Below are 22,316 nucleotides of genomic sequence, written 5' to 3'. Positions count from 1 at the left end.
AATGACAAAACCTTCAGTGCTGGAGAAATATAGTATTACTTGGTGTTTTCTGAAACCAAATATTGGTTTATTTTGTGAAATGGTGACTAATTAGCAATTTTTATTGAAGATGTTCTGTTTTTCTACAACCCGAATTCCGGAAAAGTTGGGACGTTTTTTAAATTTTAATAAAATGAAAACTAAAGGAATTTCAAATCACATGAGCCAATATTTTATTCACAATAGAACATAGATAACGTAGCAAATGTTTAAACTGAGAAATGTTACACTTTTATCCACTTAATTAGCTCATTTAAAATTTAATGCCTGCTACAGGTCTCAAAAAAGTTGGCACGGGGGCAACAAATGGCTAAAAAAGCAAGCAGTTTTGAAAAGATTCAGCTGGGAGAACATCTAGTGATTAATTAAGTTAATTGATATCAGGTCTGTAACATGATTGCTATAAAAGCTTTGTCTTAGAGAAGCAGAGTCTCTCAGAAGTAAAGATGGGCAGAGGCTCTCCAATCTGTGAAAGACTGCGTAAAAAAATTGTGGAAAACTTTAAAAACAATGTTCCTCAATGTCAAATTGCAAAGGCTTTGCAAATCTCATCATCTACAGTGCATAACATCATCAAAAGATTCAGAGAAACTGGAGAAATCTCTGTGCATAAGGGACAAGGCCGGAGACCTTTATTGGATGCCCGTGGTCTTCGGGCTCTCAGACGACACTGCATCACTCATCGGCATGATTGTGTCAATGACATTACTAAATGGGCCCAGGAATACTCTCAGAAACAACTGTCGGTAAACACAATCCGCCGTGCCATCAGCAGATGCCAACTAAAGCTCTATCATGCAAAAAGGAAGCCATATGTGAACATGGTCCAGAAGCGCCGTCGTGTCCTGTGGGCCAAGGCTCATTTAAAATGGACTGTTTCAAAGTGGAATAGTGTTTTATGGTCAGACGAGTCCAAATTTGACATTCTTGTTGGAAATCACGGACGCCGTGTCCTCCGGGCTAAAGAGGAGGGAGACCTTCCAGCATGTTATCAGCGTTCAGTTCAAAAGCCAGCATCTCTGATGGTATGGGGGTGCATAAGTGCATACGGTATGGGCAGCTTGCATGTTTTGGAAGGCTCTGTGAATGCTGAAAGGTATATAAAGGTTTTAGAGCAACATATGCTTCCCTCCAAACAACGTCTATTTCAGGGAAGGCCTTGTTTATTTCAGCAGGACAATGCAAAACCACATACTGCAGCTATAACAACAGCATGGCTTCGTCGGAGAAGAGTCCGGGTGCTAACCTGGCCTGCCTGCAGTCCAGATCTTTCACCGATAAAGAACATTTGGCGCATCATTAAACGAAAAATACGTCAAAGACGACCACGAACTCTTCAGCAGCTGGAAATCTATATAAGGCAAGAATGGGACCAAATTCCAACAGCAAAACTCCAGCAACTCATAGCCTCAATGCCCAGACGTCTTCAAACTGTTTTGAAAAGAAAAGGAGATGCTACACCATGGTAAACATGCCCCGTCCCAACTATTTTGAGACCTGTAGCAGAAATCAAAATTGAAATGAGCTCATTTTGTGCATAAAATTGTAAACTTTCTCAGTTTAAACATTTGCTATGTTATCTATGTTCTATTGTGAATAAAATATTGGCTCATGTGATTTGAAAGTCTTTTAGTTTTCATTTTATTAAAATTTAAAAAACGTCCCAACTTTTCCGGAATTCGGGTTGTAATAAGCTATCAGTATCCACTAACACAGAGGAAGAAAAAATGATTGACTGATCTGAACTGAAGCTCAGATGCAGCATAAGAAGTGCAGTCGTGTTAAGCATATTAAGAGGTTTACATTGGAAGAACATATTGTTTTAATGATTAGACTGTTGGAGAATATTGGAGTCTGGATGAGAACAAATGACTACTATGGGGAAGTCGTGGCCTAGTGGTTAGAGAGTTTAACTCCTAACCATATGGTTGTGGGTTTGAGTCTTGGGCTGGCAATACTATGACTTAGGTGCCCGTGAGCAAGGCACTGAACCCCCAACTGCTCCCTGGGCACCAGCAGCCATATCACCCTGGAGCCCAAGACCGGTTGCCCACTGAAGCTAAGCAGGGCTGAGCCTGGTCAGTACCTGGATGGGAGACCTCCTGAGAAAAATAGGTTGCTGCTGGAAGAGGTGCTAGTGAGGCCAGCAGGGGGTGCTCACCTGTGGTCTGTGTGGGTCCTGGTGCCCCAGTGTAGTGATGGGAACACTATACTGTCAACAACCACCGTCCTTCGGATGAGACGTTAAACCGAGGTCCTGACTCTGTGGTCATTATAAATCCCAGGATGTCTTTCGAAAAGAGTAGAGGTGTGACCTCGGCATCCTGGCTAAATTTGTCCATTGGCCTCTGACCATCATGGCGTCCTAACAATCCCCATATCTGCTGATTTGTTTCATCACTCTGTCTCCTCTCCACCAGTAAGCTGGTGTGTGGTGGGTGTTCTGGTGCACTATGGCTGCCGTTGCATCATCCAGGTGGATGCTGCACACTGGTGGTGGATGAGGAGATACCCCCTGTATATGTAAAGCACTTTGAGTGCCTAAAAAAGTGCTATATAAATGTAATGAATTATTAATTATTCTTATAAATGGTTGCCCACTGCTCTGGGTGTGTGTTCACATTGTGAGTGTTCACTGCTGTGTCTGTGCACATTGGATGGGTTAAATGCAGAGCATGAATTCTGAGTATGGGTCACCATACTTGGCTGTATGTCACATCACTTTTCACTTATGAATCTGCAAAAGGATATGGAAACTCAGGAATGATCTGTTTAAATCCTTCTAATAAATGCTTTACTGAATTAACTCACTGAATCCATCAGGGCAGTTACTGAATAAACATTACACTGAATTACATTAAATTAAAGCTTTTACTTGTTTTTTTTGTTGTTGTTTTTTGCATGTGTGGTCATGTCCTCATTTTTAAAGCTTCCCATACTCATTATGCAAATGTAATGAAATGTAGGCTAGTTAGCAGGCTTATCCAATTAAATAATATGAAAAGGAAAATATCAATATAAAAAAACATTTATGGTGGGTCTTGAGATTTATTATACCTGTCTGTGTGGTTTGTAATCCTGAAAAAGTGCTCCTGCAGCTTAAACGGTAAAGTGTGATGCTAACAACACCAAGGTCATGGGTTCAATTCCCAGAGTATGCATGTAATAATAATATCTGACTGCAGTTTCACTTTGTATTTGTAGATATGTGCCTCAAATTCGATAAGCAGATAAGCACAGTCATTGGGTCCAGCTTTTTCTCTCTTCATCTAAAATCAAATCTTTTCTTCATAAGCGCTCCATGGAGATTGATATCCATGTTCTTATTTAGCTCTTTTAGCTTTTAAGAGTGTTCTGTCTTAAATTGTTTTGCTATTATTAGTGTACTTTATAAGTGTTTGTTTTAAACTGTTTGGCTGACTTTAGAGTACTTAATCTTTTATTTTTCTAACTTGTACAGCAACTTAGCATTTAGCTAAATTACCCTTGCATTTATTTATACTTATGTATAAATAATTTAACACATATAAACAATAAACACTCAGATTGATTGACATTTTACAATTTACAATAAGGTTTTATTTGTAAGATTAGTTACCGCAACATGAACTAACATGACAAATACTTAACATTAACCTTAGTTAACTTAGTTAAAATTAACTGTAGTTAATATATTAACCAAGTTAATTAAAAAAATTACTAATACATTAAGAACAAAAGTTGTGCCTGTTGACATAATTTAATGGATCAGTGCTAACATGAACTAACAAAGAACAGTTTTTTTAACAGTATCAAAGATCAATGCAAACTGTAACAAATGTATTGCTCATTTGTTATTTAATGTTAATTTCAACATTTACTAATGTTAACTAATGATACCTTATTGTAAAGATACACCAAAACTTAGTGTTTTGAACAACACATTAGTAAATGGCAGAGTTTTAAAATTAAAACCATTTTGTACTTTTATTTATTTATCTGATGGATATTTTTTAAAGTGAAATAATGGGTACTTTTCCTGGTTGTTGGCCATTTTCAAATTGCTCAGGATTTATGGTTTTGGTGTTGTAACATGTCTTTCCACATCTTAATCCGGGGACATCTTTGTTTGGGAGCTTTTATTTCTGCACCTGTAAAGAGCAAATAATATACAAGTATCTATTAGTAAAGATCTAATGTAATGCATCATTGTGAACTACATTAAATTTATGTTGTAGCAATGTACCTATTTACAGCACTAACTGCAATGACAGCCCAATAATTGGCAGTGCCCAGCATGATTAATATTTAGTGTGAAGCATGCCAATTAAAGAGAGTTCACCCAAAATATGAAAATCATTTTGTCCCCTTCGTACTGTCCATACCTGACAAACTTGTTGGGTTTGATTACCATTTTTCTTCAAAATATCTTCTTTTGAGCTCTGCAGAAAATAAAAAGTCAGAGGTTTGGTCCAACATAAAAGATAAAATTCTGGTTAACTAAACATTGAAGTTAATTAATAAACACTTTTCACCAGTCATCGCTATGCAGAAAAATAACAGTGAACCCTGCAATAAAACATTCAGTAGATTCAAAGCTTGCTGTTGATCAGGTCTCTTCAGTTAATATTCCCCACAGTTACTGCAGAAAATAACATGGTGAAATGGTCTACGCAGACATTTTACTTGAACTTACTTTCTCATTGTCTCTAATGCTCCTACCTAGTTCAGTCAGAAGTACAATAAAGATGATTTCACTGTCTCAGACTCCAACCACTGCTCAGTGTTCACAGGTGTCTGAGTAATGTCTGCCATTCCTTCAGCTTCTATTGGTTACCACAAAACAAAGAAATATTAAAAGAAATGTGTAGCATGTTAAAAGAAATAATCAGTTACTCCTGTGGGTCTTTACATACTGAGTGAAGAAGTAAAGTGATGAACTGTGATGCTGTGTTTGTATTGTAGTCACATGTGTTTTGGCAGAGATGAGCATCTGTACATGTATAGTCTACTTATATTTAGCATCTGTAAAAGCAGGACAGAGATATGATCTCAGCCAAACGGATGCATATATGACTACAGTACATTCTCATCATAAAAATAGCTGAAACTAGCTAATGCATTTAGTTGAGGTTATTTGAAAACAACGACCCACTTAAACAAACCTTCACTCTTACATACTTTAAGAAATATGGGTAAAAAAACAAGTTTTCTTATTGCAACTGCATTTACAAAAATAAGAATATGGAAGCTATCAAGCAGTCAGTTGATTAATTACGGTTTTAGTCACTTCCGTATGGGCTTCACAAAGGAAGGTTGCTGCTCGCCCTGACTCTACAGCCAGACTCAGTCCGGTTACGGTAAACAGGAATCGGGCCAGATCTTTACAGCCGCATCACAAACACATGCGCGAGACTGAGCTGCGGGCCACACTCAGCCCTGATAACACTCACCAATGCCGTGTCTGAGACGAGAGCCAGCCGAGCTCGGGGATGATTACTTCATGCTATCTGGGACTGGTCACACTCGTAATTTCTGTTCCCATCACTTCTAAAATGAAGGCATTCCAATAGTGGTGTTTTCAGAATTTATTTGTTCAACATTATGAAATAACCTTAAACACGTTACAAGAACGTTGTTATGAGAACATCCGTCAAGTAAAAATAACATCACAGAAATGTTACAATAACGTTATGAAAACGTTTTTGCTCAACATTATGAGAAGATCAGTCAAGTAAAAATTACATCATCGAGACGTTACAAAAACGTCATATTTTAAAACCGGTATATATGTGAATCAGGAAGTGATGCAGGCGAGTAAATCCATACAAGGCATTGAGTATGGTATCGATGGCTGGAATTGAGATTGGTTTTCTCTGTGCAGACAGTAGGGGTGACCAGGATGGAAGAATAGTTGCAAACACCTCAGGGGAAACGCTGGATAGAAGATCTTGATAGAGGAATCGCTGGAGACACACAGGAGGAACGCTGGAGGAACTCTGGAGGAACACGGGGGTCTAGGTGGATAGAGCTGACAATAAGGGAGGTATAGAGGTTAGTAGAAAGTAGGTCTGTAGGTTGGTGCAGGACAAGAACAGGATGGAGCAGAGGAGGACCTCCAGACTCAGGAGGCCATGGCGGAACTGGAGACTTGGGAGGCCATGGCGGCTCTGGCTCCGAGGCCGTGGCTCTGGAGCCGACACTGGAGCATACTGGGTTTCAGGAGCCCTCCCTGGTCTCATCGGGGAATCAGGAGCCCTCCCTGGATAATCAATGAGCATGCGCGTAGTTGAGTAGACGGTGAGGACACTGAGCTCTGACAATTAGTCTAAATATTGTGCAGTGTGGTGCTTAACTTACGGCAAGAGTGACCAAAATATAAGTTTGCCACCAATAAAAACTCTATGCGGTGTTATGCCTCCTAAGAAGTCTAAAGGACAGCCGAAAGAAGGTGAAGAAGCGTCTCTGCAAGTGGGAGCAAGTAACATGGCTGGTGAGGAGTGTAACGTGCTGGAGCTTTCAGCCCTCATACGTAATATAATGCGAGAGGAGTTGAACGTGGTGGTGGATAAACTAAATAACCTCGCGAAAGACATATCTTTCTGCACACAACGGCTTGGTGAAGTTGATGTGACGATGTCGAACTTGGATTCACATGTGACAAAGCTGGAGACTGTGTGTGATGGACTTATTAAGGCCAACGAGGAGTTGAAAAGTAAAGCCGAGCGACTTGAAATGTACAGTCGCAAATACAACGTGCGTGTATTTGGCCTGACGAATGACATCGAAAAGGGGAATCCGACCAGCTACATGTCTGCTTTGTTTGAGGATTTATTCCAAGAGAAACTACGGGGGGAGCCACAGGTGGAGATGGCCCGCAGGGTTGGACCGGTTGGGAAAGGTGCAGCTCGAGTGATGATGGTACATCTTCACAAACTCACAACGAGAGAAGAGATCATAAAAATCGCTAAGAAAGAGGGAGTGCTACAAGTACGAGGGATGAAGTTAAGGATTTTTCCAGATCTCACTACAGAAATGGCAAAAAAACGTGCAGGATTTCATGAAATAAGGAGTAAATTGAAGGACGCAGGGGTGAGACATGGCATAATTCATCCAGCGACGCTGATAATAACATTTAAAGGAGAGACTAAGAAGTTCACATAACGCAATGCAGCAGAAGTGTATGTAAAGACTATAATTGATACTGGATTGAATGTTAGGGATTAGATCGGATAAACAATGGTCATGTGATAACCTATGGTGATAACAGATAAAATGGACTATAAGTTACAACACTGAATTTAAGAGTGATTTTTCTGTTAAGCTAATTATGATGTGGGCAAGGTAAATAGAAAATGAATTTTGGATAAGCCTGATATTGTAAGTTCTTGTTCTTGAATTTAAGACCACATAGCTAATATTTAGTTTAGGAAAATGAATAATTTGTCGTGAGCAAGCGTTGCTCTACTGATGTATTTTGTTTATTTCATTACAATGCTGAAGATATTTGTGTGTGTGTGTATGTGTGTGATGTGTGAGTGTTTGGATGTCATATTTGCATTAATGAGAGCTCAATGTAATACTAAAGGTATGCGTATTGATGGACAAACTTGTGTTAGATGGCTGAAAAAAATTTTTTGGTACAAAAAGGGATGTTTGAAATAGCTCATTTGAATATCTGTAGTTTAAGGAATAAAATAAATGATATCTCAGAAATATTACAGAATTATAATTTCCACATATTGGCCCTTTCAGAAACACACTTAGATTCAACTATTAATAGTCCTTGTATTGAATATAGATGGCTATAATTTATATAGGCAGGACAGAAATTTGTATGGAGGAGGAGTAGCTTGTTATGTGAAAAATAATATTCCAGTCAAAGTTAGAGGAGATCTTAATATACCAGGAGTTGAAGTAATATGGGTAAAGTTACAATTACCTTATGGAAAGCCTGTTCTTATTGGATGCTGTTATAGACCACCAAATGCTACTGTAATGTATTTGGATCAAATATGTGAATTGTTGGATAAAGCATGTGAAATGGGAGATGAAATCTACTTCTTAGGAGATTTTAATATAGATTGGAAGTCTACGAATTGTACATCAAAGGGTAAATTACTTTCTTTAGCTAATACTTGTAATCAGTCTCAAATTGTTAAGGATTATACACGAGTACATTTGAAAGCTGATGGCACATATTCAGCAATTCTCATTGATTTAATTTTTACAAATGTAAAAGATTTATGTTCGGAGGCAGTCTCTATTCCAGTCGGTTGCAGTGACCATAATTTAATAGCTGTGAAAAGAATTACAAAAGTATCTAAATCTGGTCAAAATTTTATTCATAAAAGGACATATAAAAAGTTTAAAGAGAATGATTTCATAGACGAAATTAGGAGTGTAGATTGGTTGGAGGTTACACAGCAGCAGAATCCTGCTAGAGCTGTGGCCATTTTTGATAACTTGATAACCAGAGTAATAGACAAACATGCTCCTTTAAGGAAACAAACTGTAAGAAATGTCTCAACTCCATGGCTGGATCAAGAGCTCAAAGAATATATGAGGCACAGGAATCAAGCTAAAGCAGAAGCTATTAAACAGAATGACGTGGTTCAGTGGAATAAGTATCGTAAATTTAGAAATCAGGTGACTAAAATGAACAAACGTAAAAAACAAATATATTATCAAAATAAATTAAGAGATGCTGGAATGGACAGTGCAAAGGTATGGAAAACACTTAATGAATTACTGGGAATGAAAACAAAACGTAATACAACATTATTAGAGGCTGATGGGATTTGTCATACTAGACCAAAAGAGATTGCTAATTATTTGAGCCATTTTTTAAGCATAAAATACAAAAAATTAGACAAACCATGGATTTGGGACAAGATGAAAATATCTCATATGATCTAATATCAAATAGGATTATGAAAACAAAAGATTGCACATTTAAATTTAACACTGTAACAGAGGACAATGTGAAGAAAATATTAAAAGCAAGTAAAGATAAACCCTGTGGAATAGATCACTTAGATGTTAAATTGTTGAAGATGGTGGTAGATGTCATTGCTTTGCCCATTTCTCATATAATTAATTTGAGTTTTACAGCAGGTGTTTTTCTCTCACAATGGAAAAAAAGCAAAAATTTTACCTTTAAGGAAAAATAACAAAGAACAGTTTTCATGTCAGAATAGCAGACCAATAAGTTTATTACTTGAAGTAAGCAAAGTGATGGAAAAAGTTGTGTATGATCAAATACAAGAGTATTTGGAAGTAAATGGGTTAAACACAAGGTATCAGCATGCTTATAAAATGGGTCATTCCACAACAACAGCACTTACTCAGTTAACTGACTATTGGCTACAGGAAATTGATAAGAATTTAGTGGGCACAGTAGTTTTAGATTTAAGTGCAGCCTTTGATGTTCTAGACCATAATATGTTATTAAAAAAGTTAGTATGTTATGGATTTGAACCAACTGCTGTTAGATGGATTGAAAGCTATCTTAGAAAACGTGAGTACACAGTTTACTTTAATAGTAGCTACTCTGAGGTGGAAGAAATTAGTTGTGGGGTGCCCCAGGGCAGTTGTTTAGGACCTCTTTTATTTTCACAAATGATTTTCCACTTGTAATTAAACATGCAACCATGGCAATGTATGCAGATGACACAACATTGTGTCAATCAGCAAGAGATATAGATCAACTGAATATTATGTTAAATATGGAGTTAGACTTGGTCATACAATGGATCACTGACAATAAATTACTGATTAATGCAGGTAAAACAAAATGTATGATACTGGGGTCAAAATATTTTCTTAAGCCATCATTAACATTGCACTTAGATATAGGAGGAAATGTGATTCAGCAAGTAGAAGAAATTCATATATTGGGTGTAATTGTGGATAGCTCATTGTCATGGAATAGTCAAAGTCAAAGTCACCTTTATTTATATAGTGCTTTAAACAAAATACATTGCGTCAAAGCAACTGAACAACATTCATTAGGAAAACAATGTCAACAATGCAAAATGATAGTTAAAGGCAGTTCATCATTGGATTCAGTTATGTCATCTCTGTTCAGTTAAATAGTGTCTGTGCATTTATTTGCAATCAAGTCAACGATATCGCTGTAGATGAAGTGTCCCCAACTAAGCAAGCCAGAGGCGACAGCGGCAAGGAACTGAAACTCCATCGGTGACAGAATGGAGAAAAAAACCTTGGGAGAAACCAGGCTCAGTTGTGGGGCCAGTTCTCCTCTGACCAGACGAAACCAGTAGTTCAATTCCAGGCTGCAGCGAAGTCAGATTGTGCAGAAGAATCATCTGTTTCCTGTGGTCTTGTCCTGGTGCTCCTCTGGGACAAGGTCTTTACAGGGGATCTGTATCTGGGGCTCTAGTTGTCCTGGTCTCCGCTGTCTTTCAGGGCAGTAGAGGTCCTTTCTAGGTGCTGATCCACCATCTGGTCTGGATACGTACTGGATCCAGGTGACTGCAGTGACCCTCTGATCTGGACACAGACTGGATCTGGTGGCCACGGTGACCTCGGAACAAGAGAGAAACAGACAAATATTAGCATAGATGCCATTCTTCTAATGATGTAGCAAGTACATAGGGTGTTATGGGAAGTGTTTCCGGTTCCGGTTTACCTAATTAATGCAGCCGAAAATCCTTTAACGGATTTGGATATTAAAAGCATATTAGTATGTTATCGGTATGCCAGGTTAAAGAGATGGGTCTTTAATCTAGATTTAAACTGCAAGAGTGTGTCACATACGTTGATACAAGAAACGAGGAGAGATCCAATTGCAGGTATGGTGTTTATTTAAGGGCAAATCCAAAGGGGTAAACAGTCCAGGCAGGGTCAAAATCAGAATGTCCAAAACAACAAGAAAACAGAAGAGAACACACGGCAAGGGCAAGACTACGGAATGTATCAAACACTAGACATACAACAAGGACTCCGTGACAAAGACTCTGTATAAATACACAAAAGGATAATGGGGAAACAGGAGACAGGTGGGGAACAATCAATTAACTAAACAAGGAGGAAGGTGACCAAATAAGGAGACAGGAAGTGATAATATGATAAACACCGTGGAAACTGAGGACACCTAGTGGAAACCCAGGGAACACAACCCAGACACTGTGACAGAGTGTGTCTGCCTCCCGAACAATGTTAGGTATGTTATTCCAGAGTTTAGGCACCAAATAGGAAAAGGATCTGCCGCCCGTAGTTGATTTTGATATTCTAGGTATTATCAAATTGCCTGAGTTTTGAGAACGTAGCGGACGTAGAGGATTATAATGTAAAAGGAGCTCATTCAAATACTGAGGTGCTAAACCATTCAGGGCTTTATAAGTAATAAGCAATATTTTAAAATCTATACGATGTTTGATAGGGAGCCAGTGCAGTGTTGACAGGACCGGGCTAATATGGTCATACTTTCTGGTTCTAGTAAGAACTCTTGCTGCTGCATTTTGGACTAGCTGTAGTTTGTTTACTAAGCGTGCAGAACAACCACCCAATAAAGCATTACAATAATCTATCCTTGTGGTCATAAATGCATGGATTAACATTTCTGCATTTGACATTGAGAGCATAGGCCGTAATTTAGATATATTTTTGAGATGGAAAAATGCAGTTTTACAAATGCTAGAAACATGGCTTTCTAAGGAAAGATTTCGATCAAATAGCACACCTAGGTTCCTAACTGATGACGAAGAATTGACAGAGCAACCATCAAGTCTTAGACAGTGTTCTAGGTTATTACAAGCAGAGTTTTTAGGTCCTATAATTAACACCTCTGTTTTTTCAGAATTTAGCAGTAAGAAATTACTCGTCATCCAGTTTTTTATATCGACTATGCAATCCATTAGTTTTTCAAATTCGTGTGTTTGACCGGGCCGCGAAGAAATATAGAGCTGAGTATCATCAGCATAACAGTGAAAGCTAACACCATGTTTCCTGATGATATCTCCCAAGGGTACCATATAAAGCGTGAAGAGTAGCGGCCCTAGTACTGAGCCTTGAGGTACTCCATACTGCACTTGTGATCGATAGGATACATCTTCATTCACTGCTACGAACTGATGGCGTTCATATAAGTACGATTTAAACCATGCTAATGCACTTCCACTGATGCCAACAAAGAATGTTGTGGTCAATTGTGTCAAACGCAGCACTAAGATCCAATAAAACTAATAGAGAGATACACCCACGATCAGATGATAAGAGCAGATCATTTGTAACTCTAAGGAGAGCAGTCTCAGTACTATGATACGGTCTAAATCCTGACTGGAAATCCTCGCATATACTATTTTTCTCTAAGAAGGAATATAATTATAATTAATTATTTTTCGTTAATTTAGCCACTGTATTGAATAAATACCTGGGGTTATGTTTGTTTTCTTCTAAAAGAGAAGAAAAGTAATCGGATCTAGCAGTTTTTAATGCTTTTCTGTAGGATATGTTACTTTGCCGCCAAGCAATACGAAATACCTCTAGTTTTGTTTACCTCCAGCTGCGCTCCATTTTTCGGGCTGCTCTCTTTAGGGTGCGAGTATGCTCATTATACCATGGTGTCAAACTGTTTTCCTTAACCTTCCTTAAGCTTAAAGGAGCAACTTTATTTAAAGTGCTAGAAAAGAGAGAGTCCATAGTTTCTGTTACATCATCAAGTTGTTCTGAGGTTTTGGATATGCTCAGGAATTTGGTTACATCAGGAAGATAACTTAAAAAGCAGTCTTTTGTGGTAGAAGTGATGGTTCTTCCATACTTGTAACAAGAAGTAGAATTTACAATTTTGGCTATATGAACTTTTGCACTGAACTAAATAATGATCTGAGATATCATCACTTGGCTGAATAATTTCAACACTATCAACATCAATTCCATGTGACAGTATTAAAACTAGAGTATGATTTCGACAATGAGTAGGTCCTGAAACGTGTTGTCTTACACCAATAGAGTTCAGAATGTCTATAAATGCTGATCCCAATGCATCTTTTTCATTATCAACATGGATATTAAAATCACCAACTATTAAGACTTTATCTGCAGCCAGAACTAACTCGGATGTAAAATCACCAAACTCTTTAATAAAGTCTGTATGGTGCCCTGGTGGCCTGTATACAGTAGCCAGTACATAACAAGGGATTTATCATTAACATTTGTTTCTCTGGATAATGTTATATGAAGAACCATTACTTCAAACGAGTTATACTTGAAGCCTGCCCTCTGAGAAATCCTGAAAACGTTTTTGTAAATTTAAGCAACACCTCCACCTTTGCCTTTTAGACGCGGCTCATGTTTATAACAGTGATCTTGGGGGGTGGACTCATTTCAAATAATGTAATCATCAGGTTTTAGCCAGGTTTCTGTCAAACAGAGTACATCTATATTATGATCAGTGATCATATTATTTACAAAAAGTGTTTTTCGTAGAAAGGGATCTGATATTCAATAAGCCAAGCTTTATCATTTGTTTATCCATATTGCTTCTGTTTTTTATTTGTTGAACCTTAATTAAATTGTTAATCTTAACTTGGTTTGGACGTTTTTTGTATTTAGCCAAATAAATAAAATATTGCAAAGAATGGGTCGTAGTATGGGAATAATCAGATACTGTAAGAAATGTATTCCCAAATGGCTGACCAAACGATAAGCCCAATCTTTAGTAATAGCTCATTTAGACTACGTGTCAGTTGTTTGGTCAAATACCAATGAAAAATTTTTTACAAATTGCAAGTCGCACAGAATAAAGTGGCACGTATCGTTCTGGGTTGTCCATATACAACTAATATAATCACAATGCACAATAATTTGGCATGGTTAACTGTAAAATATAGATTGAAATATTGTCTTTTATCATTTATTCATAATATCATTGAAACAAAAACTGCTGAAATAAGTTACAGAAAATTGACATTTTTTGCTGATCAACATAATTACTGCACAAGACAAACCACTGGAATGCGATGTGTTCTGCCTCAAGTCAGAACTAATCAGTTTCAGAGAACAGTTTTTATCGGGCCATGGTTGCATGGAATGGATTACCAGGATTTTTGTTGTTGGAAAATAACAGAAATTGTTTTCAAAAGAAATTAAAATTGTTTCTGTTCACACAAGAGATGCTGAAAGAGTATGGTAATATGGAAAGATGTTTTATAGTTTGTATTGGAGAACTATTTATTATATGTTCAAATGTATAGCATTTTTTGTTTGTTTGTTTATTTATTTAATTGCATTGGGTTATTGTAGATGATGTCCAGTTTGAGGGTGGGTGTGAGTGGGTGTGTGTGTGTGTGTGTGTGTGTGTGTGTGTGTGTGTGTGTGTGTGTGTGAATAATGTATAAAATGGTGAATTATGTAAATTGTGATGTAATGAAGGCGAGACCCCAGGAAGAATAGCAACTGAGATTTCAGGCGCTAATGGGGATCTTAATAAATGAAATGAAATAGGCTCATCAGATAATCAGGAGCCCTCCCTGGGCTCGTCAAGTTATCAATAGCCTTCCATGGGTTTAGCTGGGGATCGGGAGCCCCTCCTGGGCTTAGCTGGGGATCGTAAGCGGGGATGGGGGTTGAATATAGTCTTTTCCTCCTCATTTGGGTCGGGGTGAATGCGGTGGCAGCAGCTAGTGGGCCTCTTCTGGGCATAACAGTGGATTCTATGCTGGGCGGAACCAGCAGAGACACAGGAGATTCTATGATGGGTGGAAACAGCGGACACACTGAAATATAGGATCAGTCTGCGTACTGAAATAGAAAATAATTACATAAGAACCCATAAGCTTCCAGCTTTTCCAAACCTCTCTTCCACCAACAGACACATGTTGTATATTCTTGCAAGTCCTTTAAAATGGTCCATAAATCCCCACGACTCAACTTCAGCGTGGAAAGGACTGAGAGCCATCACTAACTACAAGACACCACCCCCCTGCACTGAGGCTAATCAACAACTAGCTAACGATCTGAATGAGTTTTATTGTAGATTTGAAACCCCCAACACCCATTCTGACCATCTCCCTACACAACTGTTAAAACCTCTTGCAATCCCCCTCTCCACCCCTCCTGCTCTTCTAATCGGTTAAGATGATGTGTGCCAGGTCTTCAGGAAGAACAAAAGAAGAAAAGCACCAGGCCCAGATGGCGTTATACCAGCCTGTCTGAAAACCTGTTCACAGATCTTCAACAGATCTCTGGAGTTGTTTGAAGTGCCTTCCTGCATCAAATGCTCCACCATCATCTCCATTCTAAGGAAACTCAAGATAACAGGACTTAACAACTACAGACCTGTGGCTTTAACGTCTGTCATCAAGTTGTTCTGGCTTAACTGAAAGACATCACTGGACCATTACTGGACCCCCTGCATTTTGGTTACCAGGCAAATAGGTCCATGGATGAAGCAATCAACATGGGATTGCACTTCATCCTGCAACATCTGGACAAAACAGGGACTTATGTGAGGATCCTGTTTGTGGACTTTAGTTTGGCTTTCAACACCATCATCTAAACAGCCCTCCAGACCAAACTAACCCAGCTCTCTGTTCCTAGCTCTGTCTGTCAGTGGATCACCAGCTTTCTGACAGATGGGCAACAATTAGTGAGACTGTGGAAATTCATGTTAAACAGCTGCTCCACCAACACTGGTGACCCTCAGGGATGTGTTAATAGATTAATAGAAAAATATTGGAATTTTAATGTAAAAATATTTCTTAATTGTGTCATATGTTATATGTCATATCTTATTATAATCATAGTAATGACTAGTAAATCTTGCAATTTATATATATATATATAAATACCCCCAACCAGGGGCGCTGCACAAGATCCCGGGCTCCTGCAATCATCAGTGTAGAAGTGGAGAAACCACACATCCCTGAAGGGACCCTGTGGATGAAGACAGTACCTCTGGCAAACATTTTACCTATTTTACCCATTTTACCTTTACTCTCTGAATTCGATCAGTTAGAAAATCCAGAATCCAACCAATAATACAAAAATCTAAAACCAAAGCTCTGTTAATGTGAGGTTGACTCGTATTAAAAGCAGATGAAAAATCAAAGACTAAAATTCTAGCATGAGTCTCAGTTCCCTCTAAATGCTGAAGTACCAAATTCAACAAGGTTGCCGTAGCTTCCTCTATCGAGATCGAGAGAATCAGAGAGAATCCTCTAGCATTGTAAGGAGCTCCTTTTTCAACAATCTCTCAAAACTTTTCATTACTAAAGAGTTCAGTGCAACTGGACTAAAATCATTTAGTTCTACTGGATTATTCTTTTTAGCCACCAGGATGACTGTAGAGGATTTCCATAATCTTGTCCCCTTCTGCTGAGTAAGGGACAGTTGAAAAATATAATAAAAAATAGATAAAAAAAAGAGATAAGCAGCTGACCTTCAATATCATCAAGGCCCAAGCTTTTCCTAGCATTTAAATGTTTAAACGTATTAATAACATCTTGTTTTTCAAACGGGATAGGTCTATTACCAATTAATTATTTTTGTTGCTCACAGAGAATTTTCTCAAAATTATGAGTATCAAATTTTACAAAGAATTGATTGAATACTTGTGCAATCTGAAAATCATCTCTATACCCTTCCAATAATATATTAAAATCTCTTTTAGGCTTTGTCTCAACTATGGTTTTCATGCCATCCCAGACTGAGCCCAAATTACTGTTTCTTAGCTCCAATCCTATCTTCTCTTTATAATGCAACTTTGCTTCATTAATCTCCAATTTATAAACTTTTTTTTTTTAATCGATTTAGGTCTGAAAGATTTCCTTTCTGAAACGCATGCTGTCTTTCTTTAAGCTTTGAGTGATTTAGTTATCCATGGTTTGTTATTTGGGTACACCTTTACAGGCCTTTCAGGAATAATGTTATCAACACAGTAGAACACATAACAGCGAACAACATCAGTAAGTTCATCTATATCAGCACAGGACTCTTTGAACATTTCCCAAATAGTGCATTCATAACACCCTTGTAGGGTCGAGATGGAATCTTCAGTCCAGTTCTTAGACTGTCTGATTAAAATTCCCCCTCCTTAGGGCTGTATGATACAATAGGACAAGTTGAATACAGTTATGGTCAGCACCACCTAGCGGGGGAAGAGGGAGGGGTTTATATGCACCCTTTATGGAACCATAACATAAATCTAGAGTCCTGTTATGTCTTGTTGGACATGTGACATATTGGTAAAAGTCTCTCAGGGTCTTATCCAGCAAACAATGGTTAAAATCACCCATAATTAACATTGGTGCGTCGGGAGAAATAAGTTGCAATCTTTGGGTTACTTGTAGAATACTTTCTGAAGCTTTATCACCATTTGCCCTAGGATGAATATAAACAACAGTAACGAATATTTGAGGAAACTTGCGTGGCAAGTTATGGTGTAACGAAACAGACAGTAATTCAACATCTTGAGTACACAGTCTTTTTCTCACAATAACGTTCTTACCTTTTATTTACATATAGGCAAACTCCTCTCTGCGAGAAAGGTTTTAGAAAAGTTTTTTTATTTGGCTTAGAGAAACAAATGTAAGAGAGTTTGTGGAGACAAAGAGTGAGTGGGGTTATTGTAACGATCGGGACACAGAATCAAAACAAGCAGGGGGTTATAACCAAAAATCAGTCCAGAAACAAACAGGAAACAAGAAACTAGAGGGAACACAAGGAAACCAGATGACGGAAAATAAGGACTCCGTGACACAGACTACGTTTACATGCTGTTAAAATTCAGGTTATGGTCGGGTTAAGGTCACTATTCGGGTTTCTGAAACATTCGGGATAACTCGTTTACATGCGTGAGCAGAGAGAGTTACTCCTGTATGCATGGAATGTGTAATCAGTCGCCAATCCCGATGTAAACGGCGACGCATGGTTAGCGTCTGGACGTACGGACGACAAGACGCAATATGCGTCATTTCCGATTCTTCTTCTTGTATCCAAAGACAACAACAACAACAGCAGCAGCAGGCAGATAATGAATAGTTTGGGGCAGATAGCAATAGTCTTTGTTTGCGCTTTGGCGCTGGTACTGATCCACCAGCAGCACTTGACACTACTGTGCCTCTATACTGCACGCAGGGTTTTTTTATGCGCCGTCTCTACTCAAAAGACCAAGATTCCTTGCGAATAGAACATGCGCAGAACACACATTTTGATGGGGATATGCCGAAACGCGTTTACAAGACCAAATATTCGGGTTAGAAAAGGGGTACCCCAGGTTTTTTAAAAACCGGGATATGAGCATATCCGGGTTTTTGCCGGTGTTTACATGGCCGTGCGCGACCGGGTTATTGCTAATATCCCGGTTTTGAACGGGTTATTGGCTGCATGTAAACGTAGTCACAGAGAGAAAACAGACAGGTTTAAATAGACAGGATAATGACGATGAAAGTGAAGGCACCTGAGTACAATTAACTGGTGTGCAATTACGGTGATGAAGGGACAAGGCTTTGTGGGAAATGAAGTGCCTGCGGTGAGGTGCCTATGGGGAAGTGAGACCACTAGTGGACACCCGGGGAAACACAGACCAGACACCGTGACAGTTATTCCAAGATGAGTACAGTAACTGAAACTGAGATGACATGTATGAAAAGGTCTGAAGCAATGGACAGCAGGCTTTGCTTAAGACTGTTGTTCTGCTGACTTCTGTGCTGATCAAGATTAGACATAACAACCTGTTATATATTTTTGTGGCTATTTTAGTGCCTTTAAAAAAAAAGTCATATTTAGCAAAAAAAAAAAAATAATTAAATTATCTCCTCATAAATAACTTTCTTAGATGACCTATAATGAAACTTGTATATTCTCTAATGTTTAGTTGCTTTCTGTTGTGAAAAGGAATTTAAGATTATCTATTAATACAGTGATAAGACAGAGTAGGCTATAGACAATTAAGTAAAATATTTTTAAAACATTGCATGATTTCAAATGATTTTCATATAAAAATGGTTTTAATTCATTTAAAGTCAAAAGGAACCATCTAAACAACTGTTAAAAAATGAGCCATACAAGTATGGGAAATTTTGAAATCTGAACAGGTCCAGGATGACCCAACATGACGTGTTCAGGTTGGATGGATGGAGTTATAGTGATTGTTGTAGTGATTGGATAAGTGAAAAGAGAATGGGGGCTACAAACTATTTCCTTAAACAGACTTATGAAAACCATATGGCACAAGGGAAAACCACAGACAGAATCTCCTCCCATCACTCATTACCCGCCCCTCTTACAATAACAAACATCTGTACCCTCCTTCTCTGTCTCACGCCTGCAGACAGATGGCAGACAAAAGTCATCCCTTTGAGCAGAGAGACCAGAAGTTTGAAAGAGCTCATAGGTCATTTAAAAAATTTAATTAGGTCAGCATAAACTGCAGAAAAGTAAGATAAAAGACATAACGAGGAATACCTCAGCTTTAGAAAACAAAAAAGCAAAGATGGGAAACAGGACTGTTGGAAAATGCTGTGCTGCATATCCCTGTCTTTTCTTCGGACTTCTGTATTTGTATTGGTATGAGGGAGTCATTAGACAAAGCTTGCAGGAGCAAAATATCATGTGCAATGCTGAGGGATGCTATTCTATTCATCTCCAGCGCAATAACTTCTTGGATTCCTGGAGGAGCTGCAAGGATAAAGGGGGGAACCTGGCTACCATTAAAGGACCAGAAGAAGCTTCCATGATCCATGACCTCTTATCGTCAGGGATCAGAAGTCATTCCCGGCCCAAAATCAGGTTGTGGATTGGCCTTCAGCGACAGCCTAGGCAGTGCTCGGTCAAGAGCCCTTTGAGGGGCTTCACCTGGATCACTGGGGATCAAGAAACACAGTATACGAACTGGCAACATGATGGCTTAGACAGTGCTTGTGCTGCTCATCGATGTGTGGTCATTTCCTACAACACAGCTAAAAAAAGAGGCAACGGCAAGAACAACTTCAAATGGGTCGATGGATCTTGCGTAGTGGACGTGGAAGGTTTCCTGTGCCGCTACACCCACCATGGGATGTGCCCAGCTCTTCAGAAAGAAGGAGGGGCCCCTGCAGTCTACACCACCCCATTTGAACTGACAAGTACTGTTCTTACTCACATCCCTATTGGTTTTGTGGCAACTCTTCCTTGTCCCGATGGTGACAAGGAAGACCAGTCAGTGATGTGTATGATGAGAGAGGACAGAAGTGTTGGATGGTCAAAGGATGCACCACTCTGCACTGACACTCCGATGGACTGGTGCAAACAGGACAATGGTGGCTGTGAGCACTACTGTGTGAACTCAGATACCCATTACTACTGTGAGTGCTCTGAGAATTATGTTCTGGAAAAAGACGGAAAAACCTGCAAGCTCGTGGATCCCTGCTACAGCGTCAACTGCGAGTTTGAGTGCGAGTCCACTCCTCAGGGACATCGCTGCAAGTGCCCTGAGGGGTACCTCCTGTCTGCTGACAATCAGAGTTGTCTTGATATAGATGAGTGCTTGCTAAAACCATGCCAGCAGGAATGCGTCAATGCACCTGGTACATTCGAGTGTAGATGCAATGAGGGCTTCCTTCCGTCTGAGTTCGTAGAATGTGTGGATGTGGATGAGTGCTTGCAAAAACCATGCCAGCAGGAATGCGTCAATGCACCTGGTACATTCGAGTGTAGATGCAACGAGGGCTTCCTTCCATCTGAGTTCGGAGAATGTGTGGATGTGGATGAATGCATGGAAAAAAAATGCGTTCATATTTGTGAGAACTTGCCTGGTTCCTACATGTGCCATTGTCCTGACGGATTCTCTCCACACAAAGAAGATCCAGAGAAATGTGAAGATATCGATGAGTGTAAAAGAGAAATTTGCGAGCAGGTGTGCAGAAATTATAATGGTGGATTTGAGTGTCTTTGTAAGGAGGGTTATATGCTGCAAGAGGACAAATACTTATGTCGGCCAGTCAACGAGAATAAATCACTAACAGTTTCCCCAACAGTAGAATGGCATCCAACTTACCTGAGCTGGTCGACAGAGAAGACAGAGGAAAGAGATGTGACCACCCAAACTTCAAACTCACCTTCATCAAACTTTTTGATGTATACTACAACTTCAGCTTATTTACATCAAGAGGATGCACCTAAGGAAGGAAATATCAATAGCAACTGGTGATAAAGTGGGTGTAAGGTCTTCAGGAAACAAAAGACTCTCAGAGGCTTCAGATTCTGTCACGCTCACTCCTCCAACATCACAAATATCAGAATATACACTGGCATCAGAAACAAAACAGCCTCCCGATGACAGGAAGAAACATGACAAAAGCTGGCTGATTGTGGCACTGCTGGTAATGCTATGTGTTTTTGCAGTGGTCATATTAGCGTTAGGCATTGTTTATTGCACAAGTTGGGCTGTAGAGACACGGAGACTGTCACCGCTCAACCACCCCCAAGCCTAAAAAATCGATCACAGCAAAATCTCGTGCTTGAGTAATGTACAGTTAACATGACTTTAAAAAAAAAAATAGACTTCCTCAAGCTGTTTTGATGTGATCACACTGATGTCACTTTGGTATTCTAGGATCCTGTGGTACATAATGGCAAAATAGTCACTATGTGCACAATTTAACATTCAGATATTCTTTTCAGACAATGGAGAGAATATCAAAAATTATTGTCCAGTGGAAGTGGAGCAGTAACCACCAGTGTAAAGTGGAACAATACAAACACAATTTAGCATGCATCCCTTTTTCAAATAATACAATGAATGAGAATTTAAAAAAGCAGTTGAAATTTAAACGTATTTTTATAAGACATTTACATATGAAATAACATCTATACCGCTATTATTACTATAGCCTACTATAAATGTTAATACATTTTAAACTTACATAGTTTGGATCCGTGAATAAATTAAATACCTACAGTTCAAGAAATGGAAGTTGAACATGGTGTGTAAACACAGCTACACAATGTCTTTTTCGCTTACCAATTATGTAAATGTACAAAAAATTTATTTATCAAACATTTTTGTATTACATTTTTATTATTTTTTTATTTTTATAAAATACTTACCTTGTGAGATGGGCTGAGATAAATCTTTATAAATATCAATTATTCAATTGTGCCATACATCAGTTTTGTTCTAACATTATTTTCACAAACATATTTTAATATTTTACTCCGTTAACTTAGCATCAAATGTTTTAAATGAAAAAAAAAAGTCATTATTTTTATCTGATAATTAATGCAAAAATCATTGTAAAAATATACTGCGCTGCTTTTAGATAATTATTTATGCAACATCTTTCACAAAACAG

At 38.6% G+C, this 22,316-nt stretch overlaps 1 protein-coding gene across 1 annotated transcript; it reads left to right on the top strand.

Moving 5' to 3' along the window:
- Positions 1-19,439: 19,439 nt before the first annotated feature.
- Positions 19,440-21,772, top strand: LOC132130632 (endosialin-like). The gene is made up of 3 exons (XM_059542405.1): positions 19,440-20,486; positions 20,601-21,099; positions 21,134-21,772. The coding sequence occupies exons 1-3, from the start codon at positions 19,478-19,480 to the stop codon at positions 21,453-21,455; spliced, it is 1,830 nt and encodes a 609-aa protein (XP_059398388.1). The 5' UTR covers positions 19,440-19,477; the 3' UTR covers positions 21,456-21,772.
- Positions 21,773-22,316: the final 544 nt, after the last annotated feature.

Source organism: Carassius carassius, chromosome 47 (genome assembly GCF_963082965.1).
Source record: "Carassius carassius chromosome 47, fCarCar2.1, whole genome shotgun sequence".
Classification (NCBI taxonomy): Eukaryota; Metazoa; Chordata; class Actinopteri; order Cypriniformes; family Cyprinidae; genus Carassius; species Carassius carassius.
Note: the sequence above shows the minus strand (reverse complement) of the source record. Positions and strands in the feature narration are given on the sequence as shown.

Coding starts and splice junctions, on each gene's coding strand:
- LOC132130632 (XM_059542405.1), top strand. CDS start 19,478: ATGGGAAACAGGACTGTTGGAAAATGCTGTGCTGCATATCCCTGTCTT. Junction 20,487..20,600: donor CCTGTCTGCTGACAATCAGA/GTTGTCTTGATA, acceptor CTGAGTTCGTAG/AATGTGTGGATGTGGATGAG. Junction 21,100..21,133: donor CCTTCATCAAACTTTTTGAT/GTATACTACAAC, acceptor TTACATCAAGAG/GATGCACCTAAGGAAGGAAA.